Source organism: Plectropomus leopardus, chromosome 11 (assembly GCF_026936395.1).
Source record: "Plectropomus leopardus strain MGB_pleo_1.0 chromosome 11, ASM2693639v1, whole genome shotgun sequence".
In the NCBI taxonomy this organism is placed as follows: Eukaryota; Metazoa; Chordata; class Actinopteri; order Perciformes; family Serranidae; genus Plectropomus; species Plectropomus leopardus.
The window spans coordinates 24,826,921-24,852,187 of NC_142186.1; the positions used below are offsets into that span (position 1 = coordinate 24,826,921).

Sequence of the window (25,267 nt, forward strand, 5' to 3'; positions counted from 1 at the left end):
TGTACAGAAAATTCATTACAATCAATACAATCAAAACTGCCCAAGCTGAGCTGACATTCTGGAAACAGCAGGGGTAGCATTATAGGGGTGTGTATGTCTGTGTGTGTTTTTTGTGTGTGATTGCATGTGACGTTTTGCGGTTATTTTTAAGAGCAGTGTGCAGTGAGTGAAACAGTGCAGTGAGAGTCTTTTGGAGACATTCCAGCGGTCACTGAGAGGGGGGGGGGGTCAGAGGTCAGGTTTATTGTGGATGGAGGTGTTTTGACATTTAGCGGCACAAGATGAAACTTTGCAAAGACGCCTGACTCAAAACTTAGCTTTTAGTCTGCATCTGGGAGCTGCATAAGTATCAACTCGTGTGAAGGGTGAGGTGTGTGGTTGATAGTCCTCTCATCTTCTTATTATCAGTCCCACATAAAATATCATCAGGAGGTGAAGCACTAAAGTAAAGAAAAATACCTGCAAGCAAAGAGTTTTGTCTTTATTTATGAATAGGTTGCGACCGTAACGTCTGACCTCACTGTCTTCACTCTGCGGTTAACGGAGGTGGAGGAATGTGTCGTGAGAGGATGCAAGAAAAGAGCTTGTGCGCAGACGATTCGAGTCTGATAAGGGAGTGCAGAGACATGTCGGGATCAAGGCTTGTGTGTCTTTGCCTACAGATCTATTCAAGGCCTGCATGTTGCGGATTGTTCCAGTAAAGATTTCATTCTGTGTTCAATAACAAAAGATAAAATACAATCTTTTCTCTTTTTTTTAAAAACAAAATCAGTCTCATTCAGCCAGTGTTACACTATACAGACACATTACCATCTCGTGATTTAGAACTGGTGCACCACATACAATTTTGGTGGGGTTTTGCTCAGGCGGTTAAATTACATTAAATGTATACATTGTGCCATTGAACATTTAGGTGGAGAACAACTGCCTGTTGTTGGTTATAGGTCACATATGGCGTTGAGTGTCAAGAGTATTACAGTGACTGTGTTGTGCGTTGTGTTTGTAAGCATACATTCCTTATACTAGTAGTGTCAGCAGTCGTTGATATTAAAAGTGTTGGAGTGTGTGACTGGTGAGCCGGTTTGTGGTTTCCATGAGAACTGGTGCAGAGACGCGTGTGGTTCAGTAGCGGCGGGCGCTGCCGTCCCTCCCTTCCTTCTTGATGATGATTCGCTGGTCGTCGCTGGCGTCGTCAGGTGACTCTGCTACCTCTTCGTCCTCCTCCCCCTCTCCCTCCGTGTCAGCAGAGATGCCCATACGAGACTCATAGGACTGCGGAAAAGAGCGGCCGGGGGTAAAAACAGGAATTTGACAGATGTGGCCATCATTATAATTATTTTCTTTACTTTAGAGTAAGGTCGATCTCCAGGTTTGCTGGTCGAGTGAATAAGCTTAAAGCATTTGTAATAATAATACGTTTTGGAAAATAAAAAAAAGTAGCGTACATCAGTTACCTTTACAGATGGCGTCACAGCGCTGATTCCAACTGGTATTGAATTTAAATAACCGATATTAGAATAATATTATGTTATTGGCTAACTAATAGAGCCACTAGTGTCTGACAGGCGTAGTGCATTTTACTGCTGAGGTCAGGCTTGTTTCGACGACCTGAAGGTGATCCAATTTCAGAAAAGGTGTGCTGGGCAGAGAGGCCACAATGTGTTTGTTTACTAGAGAGTTTATGTGTTTTCTGGGGTGACGAGAAGAGACATGGAAGTTAATCTCTCAAGAAAACTAAATCTGCACCAAACTACAACATTTTGGATTTGAAGACAACAAAAGAGGTGACCTACCTGGCTGTGGGACAGTTTGAGCTTAACTTTTATTGGATGCCTGTGTTTTTATTCCTAAGTGTTGCTCACTGAAAGTGCCACAATGTAAGAGGAACGGCTGATTCATGCAGTTGAAATGAGGAATGATCTACATGATACCTATTTATTTCACTAGAAACACCAAAATAACACCAAATTGCTGTTGAGATAGTGGGGAGCTGAGAGTTTTTGATAAATTACCATTATTAATAACAAGCTAATGATAGGACTACTTACCCGTCTTATTAAGTAGCTACATCTGCAGTCTGATCTCAAGCACACAGCTGATAGCAACTTGTGTGTTTACATGATGTTACAATATTGTAAAGGGCTGCTGAGTCAAGTGGGACACCTGGTATAATTCAGTAAACTGCTCCAGTGTTTGACCTAATATCAAACTGCTTTGACATTTTTTTTTTACATTGATGTTATGTTTGTGTGTGTTATGCTAATGTTGTGAACTGTTTTTATTGTTTGAGGCATACTCTGTTATATTGGGCTATAATAAACTTAGACTTGACATTACTATTCAAATCACATCACTGCATCATTTTTTACCTCCATGGGGTTGACGATGATGGTGAGAGCAGAGTCATCCCATTGGCTGCTACCCTCCTTGGCCCCACCCCTGGCACCCTCACCACGGCGATGGATGGAGCGAATTCGGAAAACACCAAGGATTACCATGACGACCAGGAAGCCCACACACACCATTATGATGACGGTGGCTGCTCCTGGCACCACTGTAAAAGAAAAACCACAATCATCTGTGATAAAATAGTTAAGTTTTAAACTATCTAGCTAATCTTCCTCATGGATGTCTTTTTTTTTCATTGTTACGCAAAGAAACATTTCTTGATCTGATTACTGGATGCCCAGATGTAGAAGCTACAGTTGGTACCTCTCCTCTTACTGCTTTTAATAATATTAACCAGAATCAACTGCAGTCATTAGAAAACAACCAATCAGAGAAGAGGAGCCTCTAACACAGCTGTCAGTCACTGCTCCTGAACCGAGGTCAAATTGTTAAACAAGCAGCGCTGATCAGAGACTCCGTGGCTGTGACTGACTGATTTAATCACACGCAGTAAAGTAATTAAAAGGACTACGAGGACGCAGAAGAACATGTTGTTTTCCACAGATTATCTACATAATGTGGATATAATGACAATTTCAGCAATTATGACAAAATGTTATTTATTAAAGTTACCAACTGTAAAGCTCTGACGCACCTCTGTGAGCTGTACTCTCGTGTAGGACGGCCTGCTCTGGCAACCCGTAAGCTCTTACATTGGTACATTTTTATTTATAAGGCAATTCTTGGTCTGCTCCCGCACTATCTTTTGTGTTTTTATCACGCCGTACTGTACTGGACAGTACTCACCATGTTCTCAGGACCTCTTTATGATCTCAGTCCCAAATGTTCGGACAGAAATTGGGAAAAGGGCGTTTTGGGTACTCTGCACCCTCAGCCTGAAATTCGTTGCAAAATGACTTGAAACTCCAGGAGCTGGTGTCGCTAAATGTCTTTAAATCTTAAATGAAAGAGTTAGAGGCAGACTCTATTGAATGTCGTTGTCCTGCCTGGTTGTACAAATGTCCCCCAGAGAGTTTCCTTTTGACTGACAGATAGTTCTCTTTTTTTAAGATAGTTTTTGGGGCGTTTTTGCCTTTAATTGATAGGACAAATGTGAAATTGGGAGGGGGGGGGTCATGCAGCAAAGGGCCGAGGCTGGAATCAAACTTGCGACCACTGCGGCGAGGACACAGCCTCTATACATGGGGTGCTGCTCTATCCACTAAGCCACCAGGTGCCCCACATAGTTCTCTTTTAATGTTTATTTTAGTGCTTGTGAATTGTATTTTGTCTCCTTTTGTGTCTCTGTCTGCAATTTTGTGTTTTTCACTGCTTTCACTGCCTCGGCCAGGTCTCCCTTTAAAAAGAGATTCTTAATCTCAATGGGACCAACCTGGTTAAATAAAGGTTAAATAAACTATATCTTTACTTAGAGCCCACACACCACCTCTGGGCATAAAAGCAAGAAAAATAGCATAAATATCCAAACTGACCACCTCTTTAAAGGTGAATTTAAATCTAACAATTGCTGGGGAGTTGGACTGTGTGGGCAACATGATTAAACCTGACAGTCCTTTCTGCTGTGCAGCTGTAGTGATTGCACAAACCAAACGGCAGAGGTGCAGCAGACCATAATAACACAGTTAATGGTTACACTGCCCCACTGCGCACACTGTTCTTTACACTGACTCCACACTCTTGTGGTTACTCTCAGAGCTCTGTACGGTCGGGCACCTGCTCGCTTTAGAGTTCTGCTGCAGCCCTTTATCACCAGTAAGTCTCTGGGGTCTTTTGATTAGAGTTTGTGGGTTGTTCCTCGCTCCAGATTTATAACTGAAAATGATCGTGTGCCTTTGAGGCTGCGGCTCCTAAACTTTGAAATTCTCTCCCACTGGATTTCAAGGAGCCCAATGGAGTTTTCTTGTAAACAAACAAAAGTTTCTCACCAAAACGCGGTGTGCATATTCTTGTAACAAACTTGTCGAGTAAATTTCCTTCCTCATAAAAAGTTTGCAAAGATGTTTTCTGAGGGTATTTAAATACAGCAGTGGGTAGATATAGTAAATGATTATATGTTATGGAAAAGATTACTTTCTCTCTTCAAGTCCAGAAAAGTGTGTTCATTGGGCTCTGGACCAAGTGGGTGAAATACGAAGACCTTTGCGGATGAATTTTGCAGAGGTATGTGATAAATGATCTTATTATGTTAATCTGACTGCTATTCTATTTTTCTCTGCCTGATATATTTTACAGAACGTTTGTGTGTACGCTTTGTCTGTACCAAATTGAGCAAAGTTTTTAAATTTAGGAAAATCTGAACAGTAGTCTGTCTTGATTTATCTTCTGTATCATGATCTGCTGTCAAGAAAAATAAAGAATTTAAAACAAAAATAAAATCTAAAATTATTTACATCCAGGGTTAAAGATGAATATTTTTTTTTAGTTGAAAGTTGACTCGGAAGTGGCAGCTGTGATAAAAGCTTGGCAAAACCCTCTCAATTTTTAGGAAAGGTGCTTTCTTATCTCCTTTAGCAGAGGGAACACCGGACCATCTTTACCAAAGGAGAGGAGATAATACTGTCTCACAATTTCTTGCGTCAGTAACAAGATGCACCATTTGGACATTCATGAAAACATCGTATACCTTTCTTGCGTATATTTAAAAACAGTCATACTAACTGGGATTAATGCAGATAAATATAAGAGGAAAGAACGGTGAGTGTCAGCAACCATTTTGTTTCACTTTTGTGACTTTTGTGGCAGCCCTTATTCCTATTCTTAATTTCAATTCAAACCTTAGTGACAAAGTAATATTTCTCAGCCCGTTGTCCACATTTATGCAGCCTTTGTCAAACGAGACAGTATAAACACATGGGACAAAATATTTGAGAAGCCCTTGTAGTAGTAAATCTTTGAAGCATCAACGTCAACATTCACATCTGCTGTCACATAATAACAGCTTAGTGTGCAGCTGTATTCTCTCAGCACCACCGGTTGTCTTTCCTAAGTCCTGCTGAATTCTCCTTCATATCTTTCCTTGCCTCATGACATTTTCCATCAAGGAAAAGTGTAAAAGACATAGGATGTAATGGGTTTTCGACCGCAGCCCATGTTTACTAATCTTCTTCCTTGCTGTCTTTGCTGCCACCTTGCATCATAATTTGCCGTGTTAACGCCGCCTGTTATTCATTGTAATAGTGTGACACCATTGGCAGGACTGTGTATCCCACTGTGTCACCCACTAACGCACACACATGCACATGGAATAAACAAAACAAGGCACCTGCCATTCAAAAAACAGCTCCATAGCGCTAGTGGAGGTCTAAAACTCCACAGCCCATCGTAACGATCTGATGAGAGAGAGACGTCACCTGAGTTGCGGTGTGGATTGGGCAGGGTGTGTCCACTCAGCTCTCCAGCGTGGTGGGACGGGTGGAGAAACTGCTGCTGGGAGGCCAGCAGGTGGGACGGGTGGTAGAGACTGTCCAGAGAATGGAGGAAGTTCACCTGAAGGAAAGAGGAGAAAAAAGAAGAACATGTAACTCAATGATCCAAGGTCAAATTTGTAGCTTTCAGACAAATACTGTTCCAAAAGGTTTTGACTGAACTTTCGTGTTTTTAACTAAAAGGACATTTATCTTCATGTCAGTGCCAAAATGTGTTTCTGATGTTTCTTCTCACCTCCAGAGTCAACTCATTGCTGGTGTATCTGCCATTCATCTCAGAGCAGGACAGGCGGAACCGCCTCTCGAAGCGGGCTGAGCCTTTGGCCAGTCGGTAGCGGACTGAGCGAAGGACGTCCTCGTATACAGAGATGGATTCGGCACCTGGAGGGAGCACGGAATAAAAAAGAGGACAAAGAGTCGATATTGACACAATAACTGCGGAGAAGAAGGAGGAGAAGAAAGTAGTCCACAGCTACTTATTGACAGCTGGGGGTGACTGTATTAGATAGATTACTTTTCATTTTTAGGTCATTGAGAATTTATTCTAATGAATTTCAAAGATGTGAGTGTAGTTTGAAAGTTTCAAAGGCTTTGAAATATCAATATGGATATATAGAGTCTTATATGAACATTTTAACATTTTTGTATATTTCAGATGAATACATTTCTTTATCTTGTTTGCAACTTTTTTTACCTGGTGGGACTCATTGACAAAAAGAGGTGATGTCACATATTTTTGTGCACCAATCAGGATTTAGCTTTTCAAAACAAAATTAGATGACAGTTGTGGGGCTGTTTGCTTCAGTCTGTTTATCAGTTCTGAACAGATTTGGGCTTTTTGACTATTGAACTCTGTTTAAACTCTGTTTTATTCCCAAACTTTATCTGCCAGTGTTGCTCATTTATCAATAAATATTTAATGATATCGAGAAAAACACAACACACAAACAGACAGAAACAGATTAGTTAATTAAGATTTTCTGACATATTTTGGGGTATCTGTTTCATAATGTTTATCTGTAACTCACTGTTATTGTTGCCATTGCTCCCTATCTTGACCGTGAAACGACATTTTCAATGTTACGGAAATATTCAACTGCTGGAAAGATGGTCTTTTCACAAAACTAGGCTGTCTATGCAGTAGAAAGCCACAAATACGTTTGAAAGTGATGCTATATGACCAGAGAAAACAGAGAAAAAGGGCTGTTATATTTCCTTTTGCTAAAGAGGTAGAAAAACTACAACTACCAGAATGCACTGTACCACACTGGACCAACAAACTCTCCCATTGGTGGATGGTGTAAGGCAAGTTCCTCCTCCAAAAAACATTACAGTGGCTGGCTGTTATCAAATTATCTCGGAATACAGTTGAACAGCAAGCTAAAACGTATTATGAAAACATTTTAGGTGAGAAATAGGCAACACAGAAACAGAAACAGAGTTCATATTTGATCAGCACTGCCTAGATTTACTGTTTGATCCCAGTTTTTATCGCCTCTGTTTTTACAATACAGGAAAATGGATGGTGTTACAGCCAAACAGGGCACTAAAATATTTTTCTGTAGACATTTTAGGTGAGAAATAGGCAATACAGTGACAGAATGCTCTATATTTGATCTGCACTGCCGAGTTTAACAGTTTGATCTGAGTTAAAAGAGAGTGGGCGGCTCCATCTCTATCTGCCTCTATACTATTTTTGTCCATGGTGGCGGGCAAACATATATGACAAAGTACAATCTGTAGTTGAGCAACAGCCCAAGAGCCAGAAAAAAAATCAATCAGCAAAAATCCACCGAGTGATGCAAAATTTTCACTGACAAATGAGCAGGGAAATCGGGGCGCTGGTAAGATGAAGGGAAGTTTACCACAGTTCATTTACTCATACTACACACTTTGTTATGATACAATGCTGGTTAAAAATATGCAAAGTATCTCTTTAATGATGCTTTTCTAGTTAAAGATAAATAAAAAAAAACAGCTGACTGTTATAAATTATGTAGAATGTGTTAATGCACCGTACCTGTGATGGCAATATAAGCAGTAGTATTGATGATTTCCAGTCCCCTCTCTCGGACTACATCCATATCCACCAGAAGCTCCTCCCTCTCTGGGTTAAGCTCCTCCCCCAGGGGTTGGACCTCGCAGCCGTCCAAAGTGTGAGCCACAGCGTCGGACATCAGAGCTAAGAAAGGATCATCAACCCGATTTTAGATAAACTATTGGTATGAAAGGGCTTTGTATTAAACAAACATGAAAAATATTCTAAATCTTCTTAAATTTGTCTGTAGATGAGGTATTGGGGATATTTAATGACTCACCTCCACCCTCCATCCCCTGTGCAGCCGTGTTGACTGCATGAGACAATGAACATACAATCCGGAGTTCGGGGAAAAGGGGGACCCCACGGGGACCCTCAAACTCAGGTGCAGGACGAGCCAGATGAGGGCCGACCCCGGACAGAGATATCTGAGGGGCGTCAGGCTGCAGAACCACCAGGTATCCCTCCAGCTGTTTGAGGGACAGGCAGCTCTCCTCATTGAAACATCTGACAGGAAGGAAGGAAGTGTGTGTTGTCAGAGAGAGAAAAAAGAGATAAAAACTTGGCAATGTTTTCGCCACGCAAGTGACGTGGGATGACAGGCTGTCAGCTTGTGCACCACTTTGGTCCAGACTGAAATATCTCTGCAACTATTGGATGGTTTGCAAACACCATGGCATTTTGTACAAACATTCCCAGTGTGCCAAGTGCTCAGACCATAAATCTTGCTGACTTTGTTGATCCCTTGAATTTTCCACAATTGCGATCCTTGAAGTTGGCATTTTTGTTTTGTTGTAAAAAATTTCAACAACTATCTGATGGATTGCCACAGAATTTGGTCTAGACATTACAGCTTTTTAAAAAAAACTAACATATTGAAGGGATATGAGATGGCAGAACAGAGAGAGACACAGGCAGTAAGGTGACGAAGAAAATAACCTGAAAATTTGTTTTTAAAAAGCAGGGAGAATCATTAGAAAATTATCAAAATCTAGGGAAAATGTCCACAAAGCTATATTTATAATAATAATTATTATATATTTAAAATAATAATTAAAAAATATATATTTAGTATATATTTGAAATTATATATTTAAATAATATTAATTTATTAAAATAATAAATTATAAATAATATAATAAAATAATAATTTTCTCATAACTTTTTACTGATTTCTTGCTATTTTTGGGCCATTTTGCTCATTGCCTCCCCCAATGTTTTTGAAATAAATCAAACTAACTTGTACAGGTTTCAAAGAGTTATTTTCAACTTTAAATAATTCTGCACCCACTGTGCATCGCATTCCTGCAACCCTGTCAGAATCCCAATGAACGATTTCAAAGCAGAACACCCAGAGATATCATCATCTTTACTCAAAACCTAGTGCCTACATAACCCACAATTCAATTCAACTGCCCTGCAGTCTTTAGTCTGAAATTCAAGTGTGCACCTCATGAAGTCTCAAGACGGGTGCCTCAAACAGAGATTAGGAGCGAGCTACAGAGGTCTGGTAAGGTCTCTTCTTTTAACTCTACACTCACAGATCTTTTTTCATTCTTCATCCCCAACCAAGACATCACTTGAGGATTTTTTATCAGACTTTGCACAGCTCCCTCTGGAGCCACAAAAGGCTACTTTTTTCCCACATAAATACTTCCAAAAACCTATAAACATACTTTGATGTTCAAAACTGGCATAGTTCCCTTTTTACTCTCCATCTACCACCATCATGAGGTCAAAATTTTAATTTAACCTTATGAGCCTCAGCTGCACTTTGTGTTGGGCTTTAATAGAGCGCATCAGGGATGATGTTATTTTGGTAGGTCGATGTGGAGGTTTGTGTTGCCCTGGTTCGCTTAACAAAAAGTGTACGGAACTTTTCCATTGGATTTTGGATTATTACCAAAAAAGCTCTGTGGCAAGCAAAAGTTTAAGATACCTACCCTATTCATTTTGTTCAGCAAGATAATCTTCACACTTTTAGGATTCTAACATTAGGCTATAAATTAATTACGCAACAGTCGTGTGACTTATTGTGGCCACCACAACCAAGCTGTAAAGTTTGGCGTGATGATGTTCTGTAGTCTCATTTAGCCACCTTGTTTTATTTAGCCACCTATTCAAGCCTTTTTTAAGACACATAAAAGCCTCGAAATTCATGTTTGGGGTAGGTACTGGGGTATTTTATGTCCTAAAACAAAACATGAAAGTCTCTTAAGCTTGTCTTGACAACAGACATATTTAACATCTAACCAAAAACTGTGGAGTCATCATATAGACTTCCTGTGCTTCAGAACAGCTGGCAAAAAGACTTATCCTCAAGTGAACTGCCCAAGAATCATATTTTTGCCAACATAATACTGTCCTCAAAAAACTCCAAATCATCATCTCATCCATCTTAACTTTCTACATCGCAGTTATTTAATGCCAGAAAAAGCATCATGCACTTAACAAAATTGTAGTTTTTGCTCACAGAGCTGCATAGGATTGTTTTTCCACACGTTCTGGCAATGTCTGCCCGTATTAAAATTTGGCAAAAGGTCAGTATGTTCACGTTCAAGTTATTGGTAAGAAAATTCCCTGCAGTCCCAGGGTGGTCCTACTTACTCTACTACTACTACTACTACTACTACTACTACTACTACTACTACTACTACTACTACTCTCTGTTGAACTTGTTTTCCTTTTTTTTAAAAAACTCTATTTCACTACCTAACTATTGGGTTGCTACGGTATGGGTTGGAGGTTGGGCGGGGGGTCCGGGGAATTTTATTTTTCATTGTTAAAATGATACTTTCATTTTATTGTATGCAAATTGAAAATAATAAAAACAGATAATCAGAAAAATATTATTGTGAAGTGGGACTGTAAAAAAAGCTAACTCAATTCCAGGTTTTAGGACTCATTCCTGTAACACTGGTAAATACTGGCTTGCTCACATTTTAGGCTAAGATAGTTAACAAGATAAACAACATAATGGATGTTGCTGAGCGCTTGTTAGCACGATGTTGTTAGCGTTTAATTTAAAACACTGCGCGCATAGCTGCACACTCTTCCTCTCAAATTAGCAGCATTGTGGCCGAGTAATGTTAAGAAAGTCGACAAAAAGGTCTAAATCCAGAGCAACGCTTTCTCTCTAATTCCACTGTGACTGTAGTTAACTTTGGTCTGAAAATAGCAGATGTCTAACCACAGTAGCCTCTGCTGTTACAAATTTAATTTTCCTGCCAGAAAGGGAGAGCAAATCAGATTGATGACAGGCTGCTTACATATATTTATTCATCTGCACTATAATTCAGCATCACATTTGAAAGGGGATTAAGCAGAGCGTGTGTATGTGTGTTACATTTCCACTATCAGAGTGAGCAGCTGCTTCTATCGGCCTCTCCAGAAGGGCCTGCTGTTCAGCCATCTGGGTAACTCCTGGCCTAAAATCAGTCTAATCTTCACACACACGCAATAAAACATGCTAGAGGAAAAAAAAGTGGTACACTTGAGCAAAAACCAAGTGAAAAAAAATCTGCCCATGACCTTGAATCGTTGGGATCTTAAAATCAAAACCTCCAGCGCTGACTTGTGGCCTGGTAATCATTTTAATCTGATAAATACGCAACAAAAACAGTAGTCCCAAAAAGCAGGAATAAGAATATCTGCAGCCTGAGAGTTTGATGAGATCTGATTTGTCGGCAGGCGGCTAGTGTTAGTTTAAATACACAATATACCAAGTAGTATGTGCGCTTGACTATACTTCCCGTGGTGAATGAATATTTCATCAGCTAAAAGTGACTGCTAAAGCCAGAGAGCCAGTTTGCAGTTGTTAAGCATGGTTGAGCACTGACCCGGAAACAGAGTGTGTGTGCTTTTTATTTTCACGGCCAGGTGATTCAGTGTGATGCACACTGAACCAGAGATTCAGCCTTCTGCTGTCAGTCTGTCTGGCAAAATTAGGGTTGCAGTTTTTGTTTGATTGTGCAATACTTCTTAAAATTATGATTTATTCATTCCTTTGACAGGAACGATACATGTAGGCACTGTTACATTTAAATAAAATGCAATCGATGCAGCGTATATAGGACTTCCAGACTGTATAAATAATTGATGTAGCTACCGTTACGTCACCCATTGGTTTTCTGGACTCTTGTTTTGAAGCGTGTTTTTCGGCCATCGCCATCTTGTTTTTTTTGGAGCCAGAAGTGACCATATTTGGATAAGAGGTTGGAGCTGTGGAGGAGCGAGGGCTGAATTTGGCTGAGAAACCGAGGACACTATTGGCAGACAGCCTGTCACTCAAGGGGCCCCACCCCTAAATATGCATAACTCACAAAATGTAAATGGGTAAGTTACAAAAAAAAGCACCCCCTGTACAGTTGTCATAAGTACTGAAATTAGCTATAGCTATAGAGACCAAAACCGTTTTTTGAACTAGGCTGTAAACATGTCTATTTCCGCTGTACATTTGGGCATTTTAACATAGATAAATACAATAAATAATAAATACAATAAATAAAATACATACAAAATAAACATAAAATACAATAGATACATACAATAATTTACACAACATTGATTAAAAATGCTTTAGAAGCATGGATATATAAAAAGAAACTGGATAAAGCATTGCAGGCAAGGTCGTGTTCAGACCTATGAAAGTTGCTCAGTGGCGCCATAGATGTTTAATAATTACAATGATGTTCCAGATGATAAGACGGTGCCTTTTCATTCCAGTGGAGTTGCTCACTTTACGCCATAAGTTTCTTGCTTTCAGGTTTACTTCCGCAGTATGCGGCCAATTGAATATGCGCAGTAGTGCTTCTCCTACTGGCCCTGCCCGCGAGTCCCTGCTCGGCTTATACACTTCACATTGAGATAACATCATGGATTTTTAAATGACTTTTCTCACCTCGAGGAAGGTTTTACGAATATAAAACCTCCATGGCTCAAAAATTCGTACTAGAAAGAGGCATAATTGACCTAGTTTGCAGTTCAAGGTGTCCTGTCAATGGCTTTAGAGACGTCTCTTTTACAGTGGTGGTTTATGGAGAAAATTATTTTTGGGCCACAGTGGATTTTTTTTGCTGCAATACCACATGCGACCACTAGAAAATACTGGAAGCAAGGCTGGGTGTCGCACATGGAGCCAGAAAAGCTCTTTTTTTGAAGTATGAAATTACCTGAGTCTTCCGCATAGAGGTTTCCATAGAGCAAGCTCACCAGAAACATCTACCAGCCGAGCAGCTAACATTTGGTTTAGTACTCTACTAACTTGAATAGGGAATAGGGATTTAATCATTCACCTTTTCTAGACTTGGTGATGGTGATGGTGAAACAATTTATTTTGCAGGGGTTGTGACACTAAAAAAATGAATCCTCTGATTTACAGATGTCTCTTTCACAATGTAATTCAATGGGGAAAATTATTTTTTGGGCTACATGGCATCACATAACAGACTTGAAAGTTGTAATTCAATGTTAAGCCACTATGTCAAATTGGCTATACAGTCTGGTGCTGTTCCTGGGAGCTTGTTTATAGCAAACAAATTATTTTTCAAAAAAAGTTGAACAGAAAAAAAACCCTTGGCAGAAAAAAAAGATTTTTTGAGGTGAAAATAAAAGATAAAAATAACTCTATTTTTAATCGGTCTTTGCTTAAAAGAGAAACAGTTTCTGAAAGTTAATCGCTCAACATCTACACTTAAAACCAGGCAGAATTAATTTTGCACCTTGAGTTTACTCCAAAGCAAATGGCGAAGTGAGCGATAAGATAAGATATTCCTCATTATCTCTGGCTTTGACGTATTCTCTCTATCATCATCTCTTTCGTGCCACACCAAGCCTTATCACAGCCGAGGCAAGGTTCATGTTTGATGAGTTCAATGTCAAAGGAGTAAAGCAGAGGCAGCAGAGTCCAGACGGTTGACACTTCAATTGGCTGCCTCAGACTGCTTGAAGAAATCATTTTCATTTCACATCATATCATCTGTAATGCTCAGAGATTTAAGGTGTGATAATTTATGTTTGTGGTGTCACTTTACTTCTGCTAGTCTCTCCTGCATCTCACAGAATGATGATCAAAAGGACGTATGATTTAAGTTAGTTACTCGAGTTATCTGTAAATATTACGGGATGCTTTTACCTATTCAGTCTATTGTTGCTGTTGTGATGAAATCAGCTCTTCTGTGACTTATTTTAGTCGCTATACTTGTTGAGGTCCATCCATAGTCATGAACAGAGCCATTTGTGTGTATATATATATTTGAGTGTTTTTGTACCTGAGCGAGGTGGTTAGTTTGAGGGGTCGGACTCCGGGGGTGGCGAAGCGTAGAGAGTTTCTGTAGGTAACTTGCTGCACTGCTCGGTTAAAGCTCTCGATGTCGTCTCCCTCCAGCACCAACACTGACTGGCTGGGGTTCACATGAACCTGCGAGAGCAGAAGAGACGCTTGAAAATCTAATCTTCTTTATTTCTATAAAAAGACATAATGATACAAAAGCTCTAGACTAAATTGGTCTCTTTCAAAAAGGTTAATATTGAATCTAATTTAGTTTTTTTTTTTTTGAAGAGACATCAGAGCAAAGAAAAAACTATCTAACTGTTCCTGTACTAACTCCTCTACTAACTGTTAGCAGACATGTTACTTGTTGAGTCCTTTCACACACATTGAACAAAAATATCTACATTTTTGAGTGTTTATGCCGCAGACACACCTAACCACTTCTAAGGGAAGTTAGAAACACATTTGGCAACACACCAACATTTTGTGCTGCATATAAAGGGCAGGTTCACAATTTTCAGGTTCCCATGTGAAGATTAAAACAAGTTTTGCTTGATGTGATAATTCCACCTGTTCAGACCTGAATCTCTGAGCCTGTTCTTAAATCTTTAACCCATGAGCAGCAAGTAAACGAAATAAAGCTGCACAGAAAGACAGACCCAGAATGTGAATACAAATAAAACAAATTAAGCACAAATTAGATTAGAACTTCCTTTCTAACAAAACTATCATGTACTTATTAAACTAATCAAAAGGTTACTTCAAAAACTTTCTAATATGCATACATACTTAAAATAATGCATTTGGCAAGGATGTCTTAATTACAACATAATGAGACTATAAACTCACAATTTTCAATAAATAATTAAATGAATGACTTTGAAAGCACAGTGAAAGCACTTTGAGTGGTTGAACAATTAAAAAGGAATCTTACAAATTCATAGATCATGTAAAGCTACTTGCAGATGTAACAAGTGATGATGCTTTACAATTTAAATTTCAGTGCATTATGTCAATAGGAGAGACTTTTTGTTTGGAACAATATGAATAAAAATGACTATGAAACGTTGTCAAATGAGGGATGTGGTTAAATCAACAAGAGATTGTCTTTGGAACTGATAAAATATAACAACGTTAAAGAGATTTAAATATGCAACGTGTTTGTTTTTATCGTCTGGGAGCAAACACTTTACTTTGTAAATCATATTCTGAAAAGAAGACAATAATGTTGTTTTCTCTGCAAAAAGTTTACAAAAGCATGTACATCTAGACGACAAATAGTAGGTGTTGGATGGAAGAACATGTGAACGATGGAAAAATAGAGTCTGTACACTAGATAATGCTCCCATGAATATATGTTTAATTACTAACTGAATATATGTTCATGGCAGCATTTTCTATTGTGCAGATTTCTTTTCCACACCTACTGTGCATTCCTATACCCATTCTACCATACCATTTAGTATGTCCGGAAAACATTTAGTAAGTTTCAATATGTAGTAAATCACATGCAGTTTGCAAAAAATACCAGAATGTCCAACTGCATATGGTTGCACTTTGCAGCATGCAAGCCAACATGCTTTCCTTTCTAATCTGAATGGTGTTACGTACCTCCAATGAAAGTGTTAATGCTACACAAGAGGGTTTAAGTTCACGACCAAGTAGTATGTCTCAAAAGATGTCTCAATTTGAGATGCAGTAAGTCACACGACAGGTAACCGATGAAGGACGAAAAACTGTAAATGATTATGAAGCACTGTGTGGTGGAGAAGGGTAACGTGACTGGTTTTAATTTTAAACGTTAAACAATGTAAATGTTGCCAATGTGGGTTGAAAGATTAAATGTCTGGATGTGAGACACCTAGTCATCCAGGAACTTTCTGAGCATTTCCTTGTCTATAATGTGGCGTTCTGCAGTTTTCTGAGGCATTACCTTCATACCGGAGCCCAGAGTCTCCAGGTCTCCAAAGTCCAGGCCCTCCCTGCAGGCGTACAGACACTCAACCACACTGTGAGGCTCCACGCTGCCGGGACGCACCGTCACCCCTGACAACAGGCCGTGGTAACCGCCCACATACTTCACTGAAGACCAAAGACAGTCCAGTATACAGTAAATACATATTAGAAAAGCACATTTGTATTCTAATTTGCGCATAAATACTACACAACAACAATGACACAGCAAAATGACAGACTGCACACCACAGTGTGAAAACAGGGAGGTCACCTGAGTCTTTACCCTCTGGGATGGTGTTGTTTAGTATCTCCTTCTGCTTCTCTTCAGGCTCTGCGGGGGAAACGAGGTGAGGGGCACAAGGGGGAATAGAAAAAGAGAAAACAGTAAGGCACACTGAGAAAGCTATTTAAATGTAGCGAGGTATGAAAACAAAGTGAGAGGAAGCCTGAAGGTGTCACAGGTTGACAGGATGAATAAAATAAAAATAGATAAATAAATAAATACCACAAGGAGGCACAAGTTAGAAAACGCAAGCAAGAAAATCGTAGATGATATTCAGAAAAGCACCATCTCCTCATTATCTAGCAGCAGCTGCTGCCTCGCAGCAGAGTGACTTCCACTGTGGATGAGAGTGTAACACCGCAAATGTGTGTGTGCGTGTGCATGTGTGTGTGTGTGTTTCACTTCTAATTGGCAGCCAGGGTTTCCCATTTTACCCAGTGTTTCGAGTATAAGTGGCTGATAGCTGTCTGGCCCTCGTGTTGTTCTGCGGCCCTGAATAATTGATGAGTCAGTTATATTATTAGCCCTCAAAGACATAATGCATCAACCAAATTATAACTGAGTGAACATGAGGGAGTGAATGGCGCGAGGCAAAATGTCTCGCTAGATTGTCTGTGGACGTCTTACGAGGGCTTACGCGTTGCCGGTGCTCATGCCAGAAATGGCAGCCTGCTATCTTTGTTGATGTGTTGTTTGAATGACATTTCAGTGACGGAGGAATGCAAAAGAGGAGCCAAACGGCACAATTGCTGCTCATAGCATTTATGCAAAAACTGAAAGCAAAAAAAAAAAAAAAACAGGATTCCTCGCTCTCTGCTTGCATATATTTCTGTCAGAATCCATCATTAAGCTGGAATGAAATGTATGTCAGTCGGTTTTCGCTGAGCAGAAATTTCAGTGTGTTACCCCAACAGGCGCCAATGAGCATCCTCTGGTGGGGTGCAGGGTTGGGGATGGCTCCGTTGTCATGGATAAGGGCGGGGTCGAAGGTCACACCATCGACGTACAGGGTCACTGAGGGGAACTGGACGCTGAGTGAGAGATGATGCCACTCACTGTCACACACCTGTTGGACAGAGATAACACAGAGCGAGTATGAGCCTGAACAAAGGAACAAACGTCCTGCAGGGTGAAGCTTTGAACATCTACTTATTTGTGTTTATCAGTGGTGGAAGAAGTCTTCAAATCTTTGACTTAAAGAAGTACTTCACTGCTGGAAAGAGGGTCTTTTCATAAAACTAGGCTTTCTGTGCAGTAGGTGGACAAAAATACTTTTGAAATCTGTGTTACTTGACAAGAGAAAATAGAAGAAAATGGCTGTGAAAAAGCTTCCATTGGTCAGTGACATAATGCAATCTTTTCCACAGAATACAATATAGCAGACAACTCGTATCAAATGATCTTGAAATACAGTTAAACAGTAACTGTTCATATTTGATCTTCACTGCTTAGATTGATCTTTTTTTAATCACTCTCTGTATCACTCTCTGTTTTTTACAATACAAGGAGCACTATGGCACCACTTCCTGTTCACAAATTATCGTATTACAGCCAAACTGTGCGCTAAAATATGTTTCTGAAGACATTTTAGGTGAGAAATAGGCAACGCAGTAACAGAACAGGAGCTGATAAGGATGTAGGGAGGTTTACGACAGCTCATTTAAACATAAAACCCACATTATTATGATAAAAAGCTGGTTAAAAATTGGCAAAATATTCCTTGAACTAAAAGTACCCAAAACAATGTAAAATACTGTTTCAAGTAAAAGTCAGGCATTTGTAATTCTATTTAAACTTAAATATAAAAGTATATATATTAGAATTAAAATGCACTTAAAGTTAGATACACACTCAAAGACAAACAAGAAAGGTTTAGAGTAGCTGGAGCCCGTTCATTAATTACATAAGGAAAAGGATTTATCTCTTATGCTGGACAAGTTGGGTATGATAATTATAGCAGCTTTAATAGAAACGTTGTAGATCAGTGAAGAGTAATTTAAATGTACTCCCTCTGTTGTCTTTTTTAAAAATAATTATTGTCAATGAAATAATAATTATTTCACCATTAATGCAATGCAAATTAATTTAATGTATTTATATTTAATCATTTTGATATTGTTTGTTCACTAATATCAATGTACAGTACATACCATGTATGTTTAGTACAGGGAATTTGTATGTATGCATTGATCAAGTTTTTTTTTAACTAAATATTGAAAACTCAATAAACATATTGTTGAAAAAAAGTACTTAAAGTAACAAATGTTGTACTTTTTACTATTGTTGTTTTAATTTTAGAAAAATGGCTCCTGGGACTGATTTCATTATATATGAAATTATCTTTCATGATGTTATTGGTGAGGCTGGTCGAGGAGCTCATTTTAACTTCTTTTTATACAGTCAGGTAGTTTAGTTTTCCAACCAAAGCGTCACAAGATAAATGTGAGGGGCTGTGAGATGATTAATGGGAGAGAAAATACGAAAAAAAAAAATAATAATCTGATGCTCCGAAAGAAGCACAGATTTGCTTTTCTTTTCTGGACTTTTCTCTAATCTTGTATACTTTTGTGATTTTTTTTGGAGCATTTTTTCTCTTCAGGCAGTTATTTAAAAGTTTAGAGGAAAAATCTCTCTTTGGAGAAAACTGCTAATTACTCATAGACATCAGAAACAAGACAACGGGGTCCAAACTACACTCTGTTATGTCTCTTCTTCTGTTTGATGTATTTTTTTTTGTAAGGGGAAAGACAGAACAGAACTAATTTTCAATCCATAAAACAAACAAGTCTTTCTTTTTTGTATGTGTTGAAGATTACTCTGTTCTCCCTTAACCTTAATTTAATACAATTTTGAACGCTGGCAATGTAGTCTGATGATGACTTTTAAAATAAAGTTTGATACAAAGATACATTTCGATATAAATAATCTTAACATAATTTTTTTATCAACTGAGATATGTTTGATGTTTTTGAATATGGCCTCAACATCACTGTTTTTCTGTCCCTATGTATTTCTTCTATGTATTTCCTATGTAATTTATTGAATTGTTGATTGTCATAGAGCTTGTCAGCCTGTTGGTGTGCAATACATATAAATATAGATGTGGTTTCATCTTGTCAAACATTTTGACATGACAAAGATCCAAGTAGGCTCAAAACGTTGTCTTCATTGAACGTGTGACATGGAGTAAATGTGCACGCGTTACTTTTTTCCTCATGTTGTCTTTTTTTGTAAAGGGCCACATCCAAAACGGTTTATAGCCACTGGTTTAATCTTTAAAAATCTGTGTTCTTGCGTAAAATCTTAATCTGAAAAGTAACAGCTGTCATATAAATGCATTGTGTTAAAAAATAACATCACAATCCACCTTTGGGGCTATAGCTTTGTCTACAGATATCAGAGGGAATACAAAAAGAAAAGACAAGAGAATCACACAGACAGAGGGGCAGAAAAGAAAGACTGGGGTAATAAGATATGGTGGTTTAGACAGAGGGATTTGACAAATCTTCTCTGTATCAGCTCAGCATCCTTTAATCCAAGCTGCTTCAATCTGTCTGGGACCAGTAGCTTCAGTCACAACAAACCCACTTCACCCCCTAATGTGCTGTGTGAACTATATAGGATATTTGTTCATTTTGTTTTCTCTTGACCTTAGACTTTTGGCTTGCAGCAGTTTGTTTTAGGGTACAGTTCATTTGAAAATTTCCCACATACATATTGCTGCTGTTGGGCACAAACTTCCTATCTCAAAAATATCTATCTCTTTTTCAGGAATTAGAAAAAACATTGTGTCTTTAAAAGGAGGTTTAGTCGCACGCTTTTTTGAATACATTCTACTTGTTGAGAAATGGTAAAACAATTAATTAAAAAAAAGAAAAAGAAAAAAGAAAATAGTAATGTGCAGATACAACGTTTGCGCCTGACAATGACAATATGTTGTTTGAAAGCACATACAACTACTGTGTTCGTATGTTTTTGCACTCACCAGAAGACGGATGTTTTGTAAAATATTGGTGCATGGGCCAAACATAAAACCTCACTATTGCTCCATTTCAGCTTAATTTCAAAGGTACAAATGCTGAAGGAAACGGTGCAAGCGAAAACATCAAAGCTAAGTGTTGCAGTTCCCCCAGTACCTGCTCCAGTTTCCACAAGAACTTGACGGGCCGTGCGGCTGAGACATCGGGCCAGTAGAAGAGAGAGAGACGGCAGCCGTGGACGGAGAGGGAATAGTGGGAGAAGGAATCATCTGTAAAGCGGAGGAACAGAAAATAATTGGTGGGTCAGCGTGGTCTTGTCAAGCTGTCTTCATATCACCACCGGGCATTTCTTCAGAGAACAACCAAAGAAACACATAAAAATAAGTTTAATATAGATTTTAATCTCTGTTTTATCTTTCTCACTGGTGAATTTTATTGGGGTTTTTTTATTATGCGAAGGGAGGTTTGCTGAACATGCTGCTTTTTTAGCGCAGCCCCTGCAAAGTCATAAAGTCTAAAAAAAATATTCACATGATACACACAGTATTCCGCCTGGCACAATTACAGCGGTTTACTGTTCCACTGCTGCTCTCCACTTGGCTGCTCAAGTGGAGAGCGGCTGAGGGTTAAGTGTCTCTCTCAAGAGCACCTTGATAGTAGTAGTTGAGGCTATAAACAGCTTTATATATGTTTTTGTTTCTTTCAGCCTTGACCTTCACTGCAGTTGTGGGGATTTGAGTGGATAACCTTCTGGAGGTTTAAAGGGATAGTTTGGTTTGTTTTTTTTTAAATGGTGTTATATGTGGTATTTATCCATAGTATTAACAACAATTGATGATAGTCAATATGACCTCAGTTTGGAGAAGCAGGCAAGCGGACCGTCACGGGAGCTAAGCAATGTACTGCTGTGGATGACTGCAGCAAAACATGTTAGCTGCCTAAAATAGTCAATATCAGTTTAAGTTTACATTATATTTTGAATATTTCCACTACTTAAGCTTGCTGTGAGGTGTCTCTTTCTAGCAGGGAACTCCATGCTCTCTTCAAAGCCACCAGACTCCTTTCACAAAAATAGTAATTTTACATCTCTCAACACAGGAGTTGCTGGTCTACCACTGCCTCGAACAGTTAAGCTGTTTGTTATTGTGCTACTCTGGGAAGGTATCTCATACAACCTCACTTCAAAAAGTCCAAACTATCCCTTTAAAGTCTGTTTTCCTTACCAGAATTGTCCACTACAATCCTCACACTTTTAAAAAATAAAAGTCTTGCCGCAGTGCATCACGCAACAGTGTAATGACACTGTTTGGCCACCAAAGCCCAGTGGCCTGAGAGAAAGAGCCATACAGTTACATGAAAAGTGGCGCTCTCTGGCATTTTAGAGCATTTTCCAACAAGTAACATACTACACATGAACACCTCTGTGCATGTTTGTCACTCATATGCCGTCCTCGGAGGCTCATACCAAGGTGTCTTGTGCGAGTATAAACAAAGCTTTACGCACCATTTTTGACAGTGCTGCACACAATAGTCTCCTCCTCTTTGCGACTTCCTCTGCTTTGAGTGGTCACAGGCTGGATGTTGGCCCCGCCCCTTCGCATCCATAGCTGCAGCGTGAAGTGGTCGCCCGACAATGCAGAGACAACTGAATCTGGCACCACGGCAACGTGGTTGGATCCATTGAAGGAGAAAACTAGAGATGAATCAGAGGAGGGGAGAGTGGGCAGAGCTGAGGTCCAGTTGGCGGCAGGAGAAGGAGGTGGGAGGAGGTCGACTTCCCCCCTGACAGCACCTGTTGAGGAGGAAGAGAAAGAAGATATTAATCAAAATGGATCCCCCCCTTCTGAATATTCATGTTTTGAGACGTAAACCAGAACTCACCACACAGCCGTCGCACAGATCTGTCAGAGTAGCTGTCTCTGTCGCAGCCCTTCCCGATGTGGCCGGTCTGGAGTTCTACGGTGGCCTGGATGTTCCACACAGTCTCCTCGCAGGTCTCCAGATGCAGGCTGGGGAACAAGGGGATGCTACCAGACCCAGGTGTGTACTCTACACGCTTGGTCCATCCTGCAAAAAAAAAAAAAAAAGTGTAACAAAAAAAGTATATTTTTAGACTTCACTATTTTCCTTATACTGTCTATGAATTTACATCTGTCTAGTTTTGATGACCATTCTGCTGTCCAACATTTACACATCCTAAATGCTTGCATCATGAGTGGTACAGTTGGGAGCAATTCAAACACGTCCTCCTAACATACAGCGAGCGAGCGACTGACTGATAGAGCGCAAAAAATCGTCCACCTATAACACAAACGGCAACAATATTCAGGAAGCATAGTGAGCCCTGACTGTGCCTAAAGAACCGGTTGCTGTTGCTTTGATGACAGATTGGAGGCTGTGAAACTTTGCAACATGTCGCTGAGCCTAATGGTTCTCAACGTTTTTCGTGTCAAGGATACCTAAATTGATTAGGGCCACAACACTGGATAAGATTTAGCTCCGGGGACCTCCATTAGAAACAATTTTGGTTGTTAGGAAGGCTATTATTAAGACCAGAATTCAATAATTGTCAACTACACTTGAGGAGAAAGTTAAATCAGAATAGTCACTCTTATGATTCTCACTCACATCAGGCTCACTTCTATAGTGAATTAAATAGTAAAAATAAATTATTCTTAATTTTCTGGGTGTTTTGATCAATATTTTGACTCTAACATAGTTTGTCAAAACACTGGACGACTTTAAACAAGAAGATTACAGAAACAAGTTACCAACATAAAAACTGTATCCAAATATTTATTCATTGTCCATAACTGCTTGTCCTTGTAAGGTTCCCGGGGGGGCTGGAGCCTAACCCAGCTGTAATTGGGCGAGAGGCGGGGTACACCCTGGACAGGTCACCAGATTATAACAGGGCTGCCAGACTATTACAGCGGCTGAGTATCCAAATAGTTCAAAAGATTTTGAGTAATGACATCAAAATCAAAAATTGTTACAAGTGTCCCCGGTCTCCCCTACATTCAGTCATTGATATACATTTTTTTAACTGTGCTTATGGCTGAAAAAATGTCCAACAAGATAAATATACTGTGTTCAGGGAGGATGTCAGACAATCCAGAGAAACTGTAGTGATAATATGTCTGATTCTAAAAATATGTTGTCACCGTTCAATTAATTGCCTTCTTCTTTAAAACTGAGCTCTTGGTATAAACATGGAAAGGTGATTCATCCAAGCCCACGCACATTTCAACTGCAAGTGATGGTTTAAACAGATTAAACAACCAAAAAACATTTCTGAAAGAAGTTATCCAAGCATGACATTTGGGGCAGAAAAAGAGTGATTTGTGACATTGATTACCGATCCAGCCGGGTTTGCAGGACGGCTTGACCGTGACGACAACCTGGGCATCGGCCTGAGCTCGGTTCTTTCCACAGTCGAAGGCGGTCACCCAGAAGGTGTGAACACGCTGGCGCTTTGAGTCCAACGGCTCTGTGTTCTTGATGTTACCTAGGCGACAGAGACAAAGATGGGATAAGAAATAATGAAAGACAAGTATAAAAGAAACACAGAAATAGCAAGCTTAGTCATCAACGAAAGCTTACTTGATTGAAAGCCAAATTAAGGCTCATTGATAAAGCATCATGTACGCTGCATGTACACAAAAAAGAGCCAGTATCCTATTCTGTGCACTACATCCAGGAATAGACAGAGAAAACAGAAGACAAAATGCACAGAACAGAATGAAAAATTGAGGGTTTTGCTGTTTTTATAGGCAATAGCGAGTAACCGCGATGGGCTGACAGCACTCAGTGCATCAGCTGACAGACAATAGGTAAGACGAAAGATGGTGTGACATGGCGAGAGGAGAAACAGAGGGATGAAAGAGATAGTGGTAGCAACAGAGAAGACAATGTGAGAAAAAAGAGAAAATAGACAATGACAAGCCCACAGCGTGCGAACAAGGTTGGAACAAAAGGTCTCAGTACCAGTCTCACCAAAAAAAAAAAAAAAAGAAAGAAGCTGCTCTTCTTCTGCAAAATCCTCCAAGTCCAGGACGATTCTGCAGAGTCATAGTAAAAAACTGTCCTCTTCAGCTCCTGTGTCACGTTACAATTGATCTCCCACCAACCAGTCAATGGATACAATTACGACAAAGAATTTAGGGAATCTACGAGCGACAGAAAGGATGCTATATTGAACCGAACAGCTGCTTCCACATTTTTGCAGAGACAGAACAATAATACGCCCACACAAAGTCTATTTTAACGTCTTTTGGTTTCTACCTGTGCGAGGAATTAAATACCTGCAATGCTTCACACTCTGTCGCTATGCAGACATCAATAACAAAGCAGCGTCTGGTATGTGTTTTATGTATTGAGGGCATTCGGAGTTTAGGAGTTGAAATATTGAATTTAGTGATTCTTCTTGCAGCCACACAGAGCAGATAACGCAGGCAGAATATGAGGATAATAACGTGGTGACTGGTGGGGATATTGTATTTCTGCCGCAGACGGACAAATATTAATAGGTCTATGAGTCCGACACACTTTGATTTACTGCGACAAGATAAAACATATCTCACCATCGTTGTCGATAGCGAAGGGCACATTAGGAGTGATGATGTCATAGAAGCAGATCTGGCTGTACTGCGGGGAGCAGTCTGCATCCAGAGCCTCCACGCGCACGATTCGGTCAAACAGACGCCCTTCTGGGACTGAAGCCTCATAGCGACGCTCAACGAACACGGGGGAGAACTCGTTGACGTCGTTTACACGGACGTGCACGGTGGCCCTGAGGGAGGGAGAGTGGGAAGCAAAACACAAGCAGAGAGAGAGATGGATTAGTGTAACAACAGGAAGCAGAAATGACTGGATAGTTCTTACAGTGAACTGCCAGAGGAATGT

The 25,267-nt window shown here is 39.7% G+C and overlaps 1 protein-coding gene across 2 annotated transcripts in view; it reads right to left on the reverse strand.

The window, feature by feature from the left end:
• Positions 1 to 253: 253 nt before the first annotated feature.
• clstn3 (calsyntenin 3) overlaps positions 254 to 25,267 on the reverse strand; it is a 33,922-nt gene continuing 8,908 nt past the window's right edge. The window contains exons 5-19 of one of the 2 annotated variants that reach the window (XM_088084380.1): positions 24,946 to 25,154; positions 23,721 to 23,870; positions 22,244 to 22,429; positions 21,867 to 22,154; positions 20,519 to 20,631; positions 17,289 to 17,448; positions 16,383 to 16,430; positions 16,077 to 16,225; positions 14,142 to 14,290; positions 8,153 to 8,379; positions 7,855 to 8,016; positions 6,070 to 6,215; positions 5,760 to 5,895; positions 2,370 to 2,554; positions 254 to 1,272 (exon numbers count right to left, since the gene is read on the reverse strand). In XM_088084380.1, the coding sequence (XP_087940506.1) occupies positions 1,123 to 1,272; positions 2,370 to 2,554; positions 5,760 to 5,895; positions 6,070 to 6,215; positions 7,855 to 8,016; positions 8,153 to 8,379; positions 14,142 to 14,290; positions 16,077 to 16,225; positions 16,383 to 16,430; positions 17,289 to 17,448; positions 20,519 to 20,631; positions 21,867 to 22,154; positions 22,244 to 22,429; positions 23,721 to 23,870; positions 24,946 to 25,154 (2,458 nt within the window). In that variant the 3' untranslated portion in view covers positions 254 to 1,122. Of the gene's footprint in view, positions 1,273 to 2,369; positions 2,555 to 5,759; positions 5,896 to 6,069; positions 6,216 to 7,854; positions 8,017 to 8,152; positions 8,380 to 14,141; positions 14,291 to 16,076; positions 16,226 to 16,370; positions 16,431 to 17,288; positions 17,449 to 20,518; positions 20,632 to 21,866; positions 22,155 to 22,243; positions 22,430 to 23,720; positions 23,871 to 24,945; positions 25,155 to 25,267 lie in introns of both variants that reach the window. The other variant, XM_042489315.2, reaches the window with a different exon arrangement.